The sequence below is a fragment of the Herpailurus yagouaroundi genome, unplaced genomic scaffold (genome assembly GCF_014898765.1).
Source record: "Herpailurus yagouaroundi ecotype Mexico unplaced genomic scaffold, PumYag 221, whole genome shotgun sequence".
Classification (NCBI taxonomy): domain Eukaryota; kingdom Metazoa; phylum Chordata; class Mammalia; order Carnivora; family Felidae; genus Herpailurus; species Herpailurus yagouaroundi.
This window is the reverse complement of record NW_024412452.1, coordinates 17607137-17620964: the sequence shown is the minus strand read 5'-3', so window position 1 is coordinate 17620964 and position 13828 is coordinate 17607137. Positions and strand designations below refer to the sequence as shown.

General features: G+C 41.5%; 1 protein-coding gene across 2 annotated transcripts in view; it reads left to right on the top strand.

Moving 5' to 3' along the window:
- The window catches only part of ACTR2 (actin related protein 2), a 38674-nt gene extending 30885 nt beyond the window's left edge, over positions 1-7789 (top strand). For both annotated transcript variants that reach the window (XM_040458250.1, XM_040458249.1), the window contains 2 exons: positions 942-1074; positions 5095-7789. In XM_040458250.1, the coding sequence (XP_040314184.1) occupies positions 942-1074; positions 5095-5265 (304 nt within the window). In that variant the 3' untranslated portion in view covers positions 5266-7789. The remainder of the gene's footprint in view (positions 1-941; positions 1075-5094) is intronic.
- The last annotated feature ends 6039 nt before the right edge of the window (positions 7790-13828 follow it).

Below are 13828 nucleotides of genomic sequence, written 5' to 3'. Positions count from 1 at the left end.
AAAGTGCATGCCTCTCAGTGGCGATTCAGGCGTTGGCATGCCTGAAACCCTGGACTCAGGTTCGGTACCCTTTCGACGGAGCTGGCATTAGGAAGTGGCACAACTCAGCTGTTGTGTGTTCTGCATTTTGAAAGTGTTCATGTAAACACTAGTGGGTACATGTCACTTCAACTGCTTGGCATAGGCTACGTTCACGTGCATACTTCTGCAGGTAGATAAAAAATACCGCTCTCCTAGAAGCTGGGGTTAACAAATTGAGAATTTCTTCCACTGAGAACCTAGAAGCCAGTTTGAATGAGGCCAAAATAAATGTGACTCAGCTCCTGAACTAACTTTACAATGAAGAGGGTTCCTCAGACCCTCACTCGGTTAAATCACTTTTAGTACATAGCAGTTATTTTAGATTTGATTATCGGTATGATAAGAGCAGCATATTCAAGGAAGAGAGGATTGCTATATGAAGCAAAACACATCAGTCTAACCAAAAATAACAGCGGACAGTCTCAAGGCAAAGGAACAAAAGGGAAAACTACAAAAGGCAAATGTAAACGTTGAAAAGCAAGAACTGAAATCATAGTAGAAAATGGTTAATTATAGTAAACAACCACATCACACAGTGGCTCCGGGGAAGCACTGTGATAACACAGTCCGAATATGAAAGTTTGTAATGTGAACTATGGTCGTTATTAAAAGGTTCGATTACATTTGCAGGAACCTGTGTCAAGTGCTTTAGAAGTATTCTCATTAAAATTATAATTATTTTACATGTAGAGAGGGTTTGTTATAACAGTATTAATAGCAAACATTCAGCCCTATGATTTCCATGTTGGATTTTATTTAATTCTCCCAGCAGTCCCCTGAAGCTGACAGACAAAAAGGAGCTCTGAGAGACTATTTTCCCCATCTGAAACCCCAAATGAATACCTTTTGTGTCCTTCTAGATCTGAATTCTATAAGCACATTGTGCTTTCTGGAGGTTCTACTATGTACCCTGGACTGCCGTCACGGTTGGAACGAGAACTTAAACAGCTTTACTTAGAACGAGTTTTAAAGGGAGATGTGGAAAAACTTTCTGTAAGTATCAATCAATAATCCAGCTGTTAACATACTTTTAAAACCCTGTAAAGTAGCTTGTGAATCTTGACAGCCACCAGAGGGAGCATGAAGTCTTCCTAAACTAATTATTAATACAGTCACTTGCAGCCTTGAAGAGATAAGAGGAAGTGAATGGTTCGAGGTAAACTCTCTTTCAGAATGCTTGTGCTACCTGGTCACCTCACCTACCTGGTCACCTCTGAGTCAGTGGCTGGAAGCAGTGAGATCCAGGGCCAAATGTTCTGATTCATCTGTAACAGCCTGGAGTCAGGGTGCCTCTAAATGCACAGGAAGAACCTGCCTTATAGGAGTCCCCCCTTTTCTGCGGGGGATACGTTTGAAGGCCCCCAGTGGACGCCTAAAACCGCAGATAGTACTGGATCCCACGTATACGATTCTTTCCTATACGTGAATGCCTGTGATAAAGTTTACTTTCTAAATTAGGCACAGTAAAAAACGACGATAATAAAATAGGACAGTTATAACAACATACTGGAATAAAAGTTATAGGAATGTGGTCTCTCTCTCAAAATATCTTCTTTTACTACACTCAGTCTTCTGTGATGATGTGAGATGACAAATTGCCTGCGTGAGGAGATCAAGCGAGGTGTTCTACGTAGGCCTTGTGAATGTAGTGATACGTCAGAGAGGATCATCTGCTTCTAGACCATGGGTAGCAAACCACAGAAGACAAAACCGCAGATAAGAGGGGACTGCTGTACTATGGAGAGAGAAATGCCTCTTTGGGGGTTTTGAGTTTGTTTTTTTTTTACCTTTTTGGATATGTAACCAGCCTTCAGTGCTACCCTTGGACTATCTCATTTCTGACTCTAGGCTATTTTTCTGGCTGTTTCTTGCATATGTCTTATCTCCCTAATCAGATTGTAAAACACCATGGGTCAAATATTTTGTCTCCCCAGCTATCCTGGCTCTTGAAACAGACTTAAATTGGTAGTTGTTGATGTGTAGAATAGAGAGAGATTTTTAAACTAGTATGTAATAGTCGATGGTTATTTGGGATTGATTTTTCTTCTACAAACACTGGAGTGTGTGAAGTACGGTACGTATACTCTGCATTCAGCCAGAAGTCATTCAGTTCAGAGTTCTCCTCTTTGTCCCAACAACTTTGATTGGCTGTTAGATAATGAGATTACATAGTACAGAGGACTTGTGTTTTGGAGATACTAATGTCACATCTGTGACTCGAATTGTGGAAATTAAATTGAGTACGGACTCACATACATTAAACAAATTAAAAGACTCAAAAGGAGCCATGTTGTCTAAGTACTCCGCTTATTTGTCTGATTTTATTGAGTTATACATACAATTTAAAATTAGCCTCAGGTGATTATTTCCTTATTCAGCAAAAATTTCTTGACATCCTTCTGGGTGTTAAACACTTGTCTTAGGTGCTAGAACAATCAAAACATGGTAAATAGAAACAAAATCACTGCTTTTCTTCTATGAATAATACTTCAGTAGTAATAAGCACTGTGAAGAAAACTAAAGTGAGGTCAGGGGCTAGTAAGTGGTAGTGATTGGGGAGATGGCTTGATCGTTCATGTTGTGTGGTCAGGGAAAGACTCTGATGAGATCAGTTCTGAGCAGAGAATGGAGTGAGCGGGTGAGCCACGTGACTATCTGCGGGAAGAATCTTCTAGGCAGGAATACCAAGTGCCAAAGCCCTGGGTTGTCAGGATGTAGGTCTTTTTCAGACACAGTAAAGGATTTAGCTTTAGTCCTAATGAGATAGAAAGCCTTGGGAGGGTTTTGAGCAGAGAAGTGATAAGATCTGACCTCTTTTTTTTGTTTTGTTTTTAATGGTTATTTATTTTTGAGAGAGAGGGATAAAGTGCAAGCAGGAGAGGGGCAGAGAGAGAGGAAGACACAGAATCTGAAGCAGGTTCCAGGCTCTGAGTTGTCAGCACAGAGCCTGATGTGGGGCTTGAACTCAGCAGACCACGAGATCATGACCTGAGCTGAAGTCAGATGCTTAACCGACTCAGCCACCCAGGTGCCCCGGATCTGACTTGTTTTTAAAGAATCACAAAGCCTGGGTTTGCCTGGGTGGCTCACTCAGTCGGTTAAGTGTCTGACTCTTGATAGCTCAGGTCTGATCTCAGGCTCGTGAGTTCAAGTTGTTTTTTGGTTTTTAAAAAAGAATCACTAAGTCTGGTGTGAATAGATTGTTGGGGGAGGGAGGAAGAAAGAAGGATGTAAAAGGATGCGTTCGCAGGCTCAGAGGGAGGAGACAGGAGACGGAGGTTTATGAAATGGAGGAGGAGGTGTGAAATGGTTGTGTTGGAGAGAAGAGAGAAGAGACATGTAATGGGTTTGCCGTGCTGCACCGAGGGGCTCAAGTAAGGTAAGCGATGCAGTCAAACCAACACTTTTGAGTTTCTCACCTGTTGTGTTCAGTTCCTTGAGGGCAGCTACAAAGTAGAGAGTTGAACACCCAAGTCGGTGTTTTGAGAGGCAGAGGACAAAGTCACTAAGGATAACACCAGGAAATGGTGGTGAGAGCGTACCCCCATGCACAGTAGGAGCAGGGATGAGAGGAAGAAACCTGGGGGTCCTGTAGGTGACTTGGCAAGGAGGAGTGGTGGATGGAATGGTCTGATAGAATGAGCTTCAACTTTGGAGTGGTAGGGAGGAGGGAGAGAGGCGCAGCAGTGAAGAGCAACAGTTGGTCAGAACCTCCAAGGTTAGGAAGGTGGTGATGTGAGGAAACCAGCAGCCAGTTGAGAGAGCTGCAGGGGCAGCAGGGTCTTGAGGGGCCATTATTTTTTTAGTTTATATCCAAGTTAGTTAGCATATAGTGCAACAGTGATTTCAGGAGCAGATTCCTTAGTTCCCCTTACCCATTTAGCCCCTCCCCCCTCCCACACCCCCTCCAGTAACCTTCTGTTTGTTCTCCATATTTAAGAGTCTCTTATGTTTTGTCCCCCTCCCTGTTTTTATATTATTTTTGCTTCCCTTCCCTTATGTTCAGCCGTTTTGTATCTTAAAGTCCTCGTATGAGTGAAGTCGTATGATATTTGTCTTTCTCTGACTAATTTCACTTCTGGCTGTTTTTATAAATAAAGTTTTATTGGAACACAGCCAGCCCCCCCCCCTTTTTTTTTATGTAAGTAAACTGGTGTTTTTATGTGTCATATACTATCAGATCTCACAGTTCCATTTATGTGACGTGAAGACAACTTAACGTGACATAGTTTACTTGGAGTCTTGCAGGATTTGTGGCACAGTAAATTAAACCATGGCACTTGAAGGTTTCTCTTTGAAGCGTGGACTGATCACACAGATTGAGGTGTATTTTTATTAGGCAGTCAATAGTGGCTAAAGATGATAAAACTTTTCCCACTTATCTTTAATTTTGGTTACTGTTTTGATTTTTTCCAGCATCCCCAAGGTTTATTTGACTATACTTGGTCTTGTTTATTTTGAGAACATTTCATTTCAATTTGAAGCAATAGAAAGTGAGCTTTGCTTGTAAGAAAAGAATTTCAGTCTTACTCTTACATGGGACTGCAATCAGAGGCGTTAGACCTTGAAGAAACCATAGAAGTCCTCTTACCCAAACTCTTGACTTGACATCTGGCTAAATGATTTGCTCATGTGGTCATCGCCAGTTGATGGGAAAACCTGCCACAATCAGGACTGTGGTACTTGGGCTCTGTCAGTAGGCTGATCGTGGAATTTGTTGTCCAAATCAAGACACTTCTGAGAGTGACAGAGGGCGTTGTTAATAGTGATGCGGCAACAAGTGTAAATCAGGACTGCTCTAAGCACTCTGGGATGGATGTGTGATCTGCTAGTTGTGAGCTTTTGGCAGATTACAAAAAATATCTCTGTACCTCAGACACCAAATTGCACCGTCCTGCTTACCTCCCAGGACTGCTGTGAGAATTCAACAGGAGAATGTATGAACAGTCATTTTCATGAAGCAGAAGGCATTATGCACGAGTGACACTCTGTGATCCCCTCTTTCTCCTTTAGAAATTTAAGATCCGAATCGAAGATCCACCGCGCAGAAAGCACATGGTGTTCCTGGGTGGTGCAGTTCTGGCAGATATCATGAAAGACAAAGACAACTTCTGGATGACCCGACAAGAATACCAAGAAAAGGGTGTCCGTGTGCTGGAGAAACTTGGTGTGACTGTTCGATAAACTCACTCCAGAGCTTGCTCGCATCACACCCCGAATGCTTTCTTTTTTCCTTTTTGCCAATCTTTGAACTCATTCAACTCCAGGACGTGGAAGAGTCCTCTCTGTGCCCTTTGACTGGAAAGGTCAGGTTTTATTCTGGTGTCTTGGGGGAAGCTTTGTTAAATTTTTGTTAAAGTGGGCAAATCTGTTTAATTCAGCCACTTCCCTACAAACACAACGAGAGGGCAAAGGGTCCCCCCGTCTGCTGCTTTGTTTCTTCTAAGTAGGCATTTAGATCATTCCCGTCGGCTTCCTATTTTCACTTTACTGCTCTAATGCTGCTAGTTTTAGTCTTTAGCACACTAGGTGGTATGCCTTTATTAGCATAAGAAAAAAACTTTAACAGGAGCTTTTACATGTTATTGGGGTGGGGGTGGTAAGGGATGGGTGGGCAGCTGCTGAACCCTTTATGGCATTTCCTCTGTAGTGTGGTGCTTTCAACAGTTACTGCACAGTTTAAGTACCTTAAAGCTTCTGGAATTAACATTGTAGGGAAATGTTAGGCTCAGAATTAAAGTGTTTGGGATGGGATTTTGCGTGGGGGGAAGGGGTGGTCTTTGGACTTTTGAATTTTTGAGCTTTTCTGCTCTGAGGTATGTAAGATGAAATTTATTTCCAGTCCTTTGATTTGGCAGGTTTTCTTCGACTTTTGGTCTGCCTGGAACTGTTTCCATTTGATGTAAAGAGCAAGTGTAATGCTCCATTACCATGTGGCTTAGCGATTTTTTTTTTTAATTTTTATTTTTTAAATCAACCATGTTAGCTGGGAATAGACTCCCTAGAATCTATCAGTGGACAATTGACAATTTAAAAATGCTTTTGGAAATTCCAAGTACAGATTAGAAGAGTGCTTAAGAATGCTTCTTTCTATACCAGAAGCATTAAGGTACTCCAGTGCCAAGTGCCATTCTTAGAGTTACTCTTTTACATAACTGACCAGTGCTGATTTAAGAAGAAGAAGTAGACGCGTATAAATAATTACTGGCGGTAGGTTACAATTTTGGGGTTAAAAATAACATTGAAACATGGGACTTGTTGCCAGTTGGGTAATTTTCATTAGTCTTTTTATTATTTTAATTTGCAATCTGGAAGTGGAGTATAATTTGACTACTTAAAATGTTGTTGGCAAAAAAAAAAAAAAATCAAGATTTAAATTTGTATTCGTGCTGAAAAAGTAATCATAACTAGTAAGTCTCAGTCGTCTTATGCCTGAAAGAAGAATTGTTGGTATTTTGTAAGTGGTAGCAGACTTTTCTGTGTCAGAAAATCATATTTATGAATCTGTTGGTACTGCTTTGTATCTGAAAAAAATATCAAATAGTACTCAGATTTGAATTCTTTCTAAATTTGAAAAATAAAGTAATAAGAAACTCTGTCATGCTAAGTACAAAATGCAGATTCTGGGGGAAAATGTTTTCCTTCATTTCAAAATATTCTTTACTAATAATGGCTTTGAAAGAGGAAGCTTAGTTTTTAGGTGACTACATTTGGAAAAATTATTGGCTTTAAGACCTTTTTTGTGAAAAAACTTAAAAGTCAGTTTACATGAAATAAGCAGCAAAAGAAGGTTAGTTTTAATAATGCAGCTTCTGTTCATATTAAGTATTTTTTGTCTGTTTTACCTCACTTTGAACAAGTAAAAGAACTTAACCTGCATGCTGGACATGCCTCAGTACACGTGAATAGCCTATGAATAAAGTGTACTCGATTTTAGGGACATGGGTGTCAGTCATTTTGGAATTCTCAAGTGTTCCTAAATCATGTTCTAACTCCCCCTAGCCTTTTGAGTCCTGGACTTGTTAAAGGACACACACGTAGGACCAGTACCTACCAGCTGTTCATTTCAGGTAAATTGGATGAACTCTTGGCCTTTGGTCATGATTTTAATATATGGGGGTAGAAAACAACAAGGACAGGATGGACTCTTACAACAATGAGAGAGCATTTATCATTTGCCCCTTGAATGTAGAATTTGGTTTTAATTTCAGTATTCTGCTAGCAACCAGGACAGTTAAAATGGTGTATTTATATATATAGTATAATTTTAAAATTCCACTTTCTAATTTTCCTATTCCAAGGCAAAATCATGTATTTAGTTATTTGGGGGGTAGTTGAAATATTAGGTTTAACTGGAGTTGTCAGGTGGGAGTCCCTCAAACTAACATATTTTCTGTTTTAAAAGAGATCTGATTTTTAGCTCTTGAGAGCCATTGTCACTTAAATTTCCAATAATGATTAAAATTTCTTTTTAAATTAGAATTGCCAATGCCTTGACCTTTGAGAAGGGTTTCTTAGAAATAAGTCCTACATTTAAACTTCTTTCTTTAAAACATGGTATTGGATGTTGACTTTTACACAGTTCTGAGCACTGTTAACAATATCTGGAAAGTGTTTTGCGAGATCAATGGAGAGTTAAACATTCTACATTTAACGTGAATACACGTCATTTTGATTCAGAAAATAAAATCAGATTTTTGAAAGTAAATTTGAATTTTATCTTGGTTTTGCCTGTTAACATTTTTCTCTTTAGTTTCATTTTCGTATTTTTATTCATGTTTTCATTTTTGCTAATGCAAGGTGGATTGACAATTCCATGCTAGTTGTTAGGCCAAGTTCCGTTCAATGTTGTGTTTTTATTTGGCCAAAAAACGTCTTTATCTTTGGTGTGATTTTAAATAAGGAAAGGAAAAAACTAGCAGTAAGAGCAAATTACAGGTACAGCTGTATTAGAGGGTCCCCCCTCCCTCCGCAAGCAAACTGTTTTGTTTCCTGAAAGACCTAAGGTGGCTTTTACAGTATTAGGAAAGCTAGACAGATATATATGTCACTTGACCCTTTTCAAAGACCTTTTAGCTCATTTGCAGACTTTTGGCATATTGTTTTCAACACAACTAAAGGGTGAACTTTTTAAAAACTCACCTTCCTTTACTTCCATACTTGCCTTTGAGGATAGGGGCTGAGGAGTAGCTGATAGAATTTTTGCTTATCCTTCTTCATGAACTTGTACGCGTGGATTTCACTGCTCCCTTCATGGTCACGTTCCCCCAGGACTTCCTGAGGTCTGCCTCTGGTGTCTTACCAAGCTCTTAGTTGCCAGAATAATGTGACAGCCGTCCCCGTGTGTTACAGAGGAAGAAGTTACTGGGCACTGCTCCTTGGTCTCCTTGGTGATAGAATGAGTGTTTTAATGCTCTTCGTTTGTTTTTCTTCGCCCATAAACTTTGACCACTGTATAATTACGTGTGGAACTGCACTAACTTTAGAACCATTAGTAAGGGCACCCAACGACAGTGAACCAGAAGCTCAAGGAATTATTTTAGCTCAATATTTAACACGTAATCTAATCTTGGACTAATTGACCAACTGCCCACAATACCCGGAGTATTTGTAGGCTTACTTTTTTCCTCCAGCTCAAGTTGACCTATTAAAAGCTTGAATACCTTGTAAAGGCCAAATTGCTGACTTTAACCACTATATTGTAAGTAACCTTAGCTATAGAATAGAAAAACTCATGTTGGGGTTGTAAATAAGGCAGCTGTTGTATAAATGCCACCGATTTTTGTACTAAGTATTTTAAAAACCTCCTAAAGCATCTTGCTCTTCATTGTTTAAATAACATCTGAAGTTAGGGAGAAAGAAGCTATTAAACCATAGTTACTTTTGTTTAAATCATCTGCACCATGGCAGTGACAAAAAAAATGCTTTGGGCCTATTATAAGTATTTTACTTTGTATTGTGTAAAACGTGTTCTTTTGTGTTATTTGCGCCTGTCATAAGCATCTCATGTTGTGTTAGATGTAAAATCTCTAACTGGGTAGGGGGAATCCAAATGATTCTTTAGGAGAACAGTTCCTGTCCTGTCTCATATCTACCCTCAGTTCCTCCCCAGCCACTAGAGGAAAAAGACTGGGAAGGACTGCAAATAATTTTCCTTGAAGTAGAAGCATTAGTACTGTAACTATGCTTACATGTATCAGCCAAAAGGTTTGGGTTTGGGACATGCAGAAAAAGCAGTCACAAGGTTAGTAAAGTGTGGTTTTTAAGCCCCAGGTTGACTCCCAAGAACACTGCCTCTGGCCATTAACATCAAGTTGAGCTTTTGCCTGGTGGATGCTTTGTTTTAAAGATTAGTGGAAAGGATATACTCTCCCAAGCCTCTTTGCTCTTCCTTGAATGTGGGTTTGGAAAAGAGGGCCCTAACTCTCAAGAATTCAGAGTTCTGTGCACCAAGAAAGTATTTATAAATATTTGAATACAAAGGTATTGACATCAAATGAAGGTTGACATTTTAAGCAAGGAAACTGACGTTAAGACCTGCCACAATATTAATTTGATCTTTTTGTTCATTGACTGCCTTGATGCTGTGTGCAGGGGTTAGGGTTTTTTTGGTTTTTGGTTTTTTCAGGCATATCCTAAAATACGCACAAAGAAATTGCAAGGCCTGTGTTACTTTAGGAAACCAAATCTAAGGATTTCCTGAGCGAGGAAGACTTCTCTTAACTGCTCTTAGATTTTCCTATCTCGTGGCAACTTAGTATTTGAAGAGTAAGAAATTTGGGCCTTAACTGAGGCTCAAATGTCAAAAATAAGTTGGTGACATACATTTGACCCCTTGATTTGAAACCTTCATTGTGACCTCCATGTGTGTGGGGTTTGTTTGTTTTTTCCCTTAGATCTAAAGCTTCTGGCATTAAATTTTAAGAACTGTTGAAAGGAATGTGGGTTCGGAACCTAAAACTCTGATGACTAGGTACAATTCAAAAGACCTCGACGATCAATTAAACGGCCATTTTGCTTGTTTTGTTTTTACTTAGAGCTTTAGGCGGAATTTAACATACTAAGTATCCTATAGGAAGTGCTGTAGGTAGAGTATAATTACCTGAATTTCAAAAATGATTGAATTACTTGCCCCCCTTGATATGCCTTCCTTGATATGAAGTCAATCTCATGAAGTGTTTAAATGCGAAGGTTCCTGGCCTCACTCTGGACCTACCGAATTTGGGGCGGAGGGTCTGCCTGCTTTCCAGCTGCGCCGATGGTTCTGCTCCCCATCAAAGCTCTCGCTCCCCTGCGGTACAGGCAGCCCCGGAGAATGGGCCTTGCCCCGGACGCACACCTGCACGCCCTTGCCTGGCTCTCCTCCTGACACCTCGCACAGCCAGCAGCAGTTGGGTTCAGAAGTGAGATGGGAACAGGCCCTGGAATCCAGTGTGCTGGTTTCCTCCCCCTCCCCCTCCCCCCACCCTCCACCTCCCCCAGACAAACCTCACCCCTCCATCCTGGTGGGTGATAGGAGCCTTTCCTCAAAATGCAAATTCTTCTGGGAAGGTTAAAGCACCATTAGCCATTCACACATTTGTGTGAATTAAAAGGAAGTCCAGTGACTCAGATTGACACCTAGTGAAGATTACCATCTGTTTGTGATTTAAGGCAAGTTAGGTCTGTAAGTTTGGCCCCAGGAGTGCCTTGGAGAAAACAGGCCGACTCCAAGGAAATGTGAAGTTAACTGGTTGATTACCTTTTAGGGGCGGTGAAATAACCAGACTACACTGCTTACTTCAGCATTGCTTTGAGAGAGGTTTTCCCCTCACCCTGACTTGCACACTTCCCAGCTCCCCGAACTTAAGCTCCTACGGCTAGTGCTGCAAGTCAGCCATTTGACGGATGAAAACGATTTGTAGACTGGCCAAGCAACCCACCTACCCGATGTAGCTTTACTTCTGCGGAGAAAATACCTGTTGCAACTTCCTTGCAACTGACGTACAAACGAACTTTTGGATGCAGCTTGGAGACCCACCTATATACACAGAGTTAAGTTTTGATTTTTTTGAAAGTAGAAACCCAGTTCCAAAATTTGGAAGTTTGTGGCATTCTGTTATCGTAGAATGATAGCTGCTAGAGAGAGAAATAAAAGCTTACCTCTGCGTTTGCTCTTTTAGGCAAGGATAATTTTATTTATTTTTTTTTAATTGTTTTCGTGTTTAAAAGAATACCATAAATGTATTGTCTCACAGTTCTAGAGGTCAAGGTCCAGAATCATTTTCACTGTGTTCAGGTCAGGGTGATGGCAGGCTGGCTTCTTTGGAAGACTACGGGAGAGGAATGATTTCCCCGGGGCAAGGATCATTTTAGCCAGAGATTTAAATGAGGAGGAGGGAGGGGGGCGTGCCTCTCCTATACATTAAAATTCAGTAGCTGCAGGTGAGTGCATGCACGAGGAAAATTAAATAAGCGGCTGCAGGTAAGGAGGTGGTTAGTTTTCCGTGTAGGAACCCTCTCTCAGAAGGAGTTTGACAGATCCTCTGGGTGAGTAGAAAGTTACTTTTCTCTTCTGAACCTAGTTCTTCTACAGCCCATACAAGAAAGCTTCAGAGCTTTCTCCAGCTGGAGAGTGTGCAGTTGATGCTGGGTTCGTTTTCTTGCTCTTTGCCGGCCTACATATCTCTTAGTGTTTTCACCATGAGAGCTTCTCTTAAGTTTTCTGTTTCAATCCAGAGCACACAACAAATCGCCTCCAGCCTTTCGAGCACCACCTCTGACCGTACAGTTAGCTAAAAATGCATATAGAGTGTTTATAAGCCTCGTTTGTTCCAAATGTTGACCTGAAATTTTTGTCCCAAAGTGGAAGTGCTTAACTGTTCGTAATGATCAATGGTCCTTTAATAACTGCTATAAGTACATTTCTTACCACGTAAAAGCTGAAAAATCACAAGGTCCTCTAAAGCAGAATGCTGTTCATGTGGTATGTTTGGAGGTATCGGTGTTTACTACTTGGCTTTTCTTAAACGGGTGGAAGCGATGTTAGGAAAACTATCTTCTGAGACTTTAAACTACTGTTCTTTTAAAAACTGTGTGACGGGGCGCCTGGGTGGCTCAGTCGGCTAAGCGTCCAACTTCGGCTCAGGTCATGTTCTCACAGTTTGTGAGTTTGAGTCCCGCGTCGGGCGCTACGCTGACAGCTCAGAGCCTGGAACCTGCTTCAGATTCTGTGTCCTCTCTCTCTCTGCCCCTCCCCTGATCACACTCTCTCAAAAATAAATAAACATTAAAAAAAAATTTTTTTTTTAATTGTGTGACAAAGTTACGTTTGGTTTTGGTTCATTCTGCCAATCTCAGAAAAGAGTTGGCTGAAAATTATCTTTCTCTTTTCCATCTCATATATGTAGCACCGTTTATGCCTTAAACCTTTTTTCTCCTCATACCATTCAAAAGAAATTGGGGCGCCTGGGTGGCACAGTCGATTAAGTGTCCGACTTCAGCCAGGTCACGATCTCGCGGTCCGTGGGTTCGTGCCCCGCGTCGGGCTCTGGGCTGATGGCTCAGAGCCTGGAGCCTGTTTCCGATTCTGTGTCTCCCTCTCTCTCTGCCCCTCCCCCGTTCATGCCCTGTCTCTCTCTGTCCCCAAAAAAAAAAAAAAAAAAAGTTGAAAACAAAAGAAACTAAGATTTGTGATGTGAGCCCAAGAAATCATCTCTCAGGTGCTTTTGAAACCACAAAAGACTTCCTTGAACACTCTAAATGAAAGTTTTCTTTGTCTTGTTGCATTTGTGGGTCTTTTGAACAGATACGTGAGGGGAAAGATTTATGGAATGAAATTCCCATGTTTAAGAGTCTAAAGAGGTTTGGATTTATGGTGCCCCCAGCCCCACTGTTGAGTCACTGAGACTGGAAGACTTTTGAGCAAACTAAACCAAATGGTAGCTCTCTCCACTAGCTGATTTCATTCAGAAGCTGGGGCTGAAGGAGGGACTCTGCCCACTAAATGTCAGTACAGTTTACTACTTTAAAGAATAGGTCCTGTTTTCTTCAGGCTCGGAGCTCGTCTGCTAAAGTCATTAGCCGTGAGGCAGATGGGGGCGAAAGGCGGGACGAGGTTAGGAGAGGAGGAGGAGATCCGCCCCTCTCTGGACTCACAGCTGCCCACCCTGGGAACAGAGCTTGCCAGGAATATCCACCCTGATTTATGGAGGAGAAACGAGGAAACCATTTGCCCCAGATATCTTGGATCTGTGACAATGTCGGCGTAAACTATTTTCGTTTAGGACGAGACAATTCCGAGTGTCCCAGGTGTTCCCGCCCCCACCTTGGACCCTCCCCTTCGAGTGTTTCTGGCAGCACCCAGGCCAGCGGCTCTCCACGCTGGGGCACCTATTGCAGCATAGTTCCCGGGCCCCACTTGCAGGAATGGAGGTGATGGTTTTAGAAGGGCTCCTTTGCACCTGGAAAAACATAAATCAGAAACCACGGTGTTTTGTACAGGATTCAGTTGCAGCCTAAATGCTAAAAACCTGGTTCTGTTTTCCCAAAGGTTTTGCTTAACTGTTTTCTAAGAGAGTGAAGACCAATGCTTTCTGTCTAGAACTTAGCTACCAGAGGCCCTTGGACTCCTGGTTCGTCTCTTTCTCTTCCTCTCTCATTCCTGTTGTGTGCCTTGAGAAAGTCGGCTTCCTTTATTACTCTCAAAAGTGTTGCCAGTCTCCTCTGTTTCAAAGGGCCTTTGTTTCGAACCCCTTTTGGAAAAGGA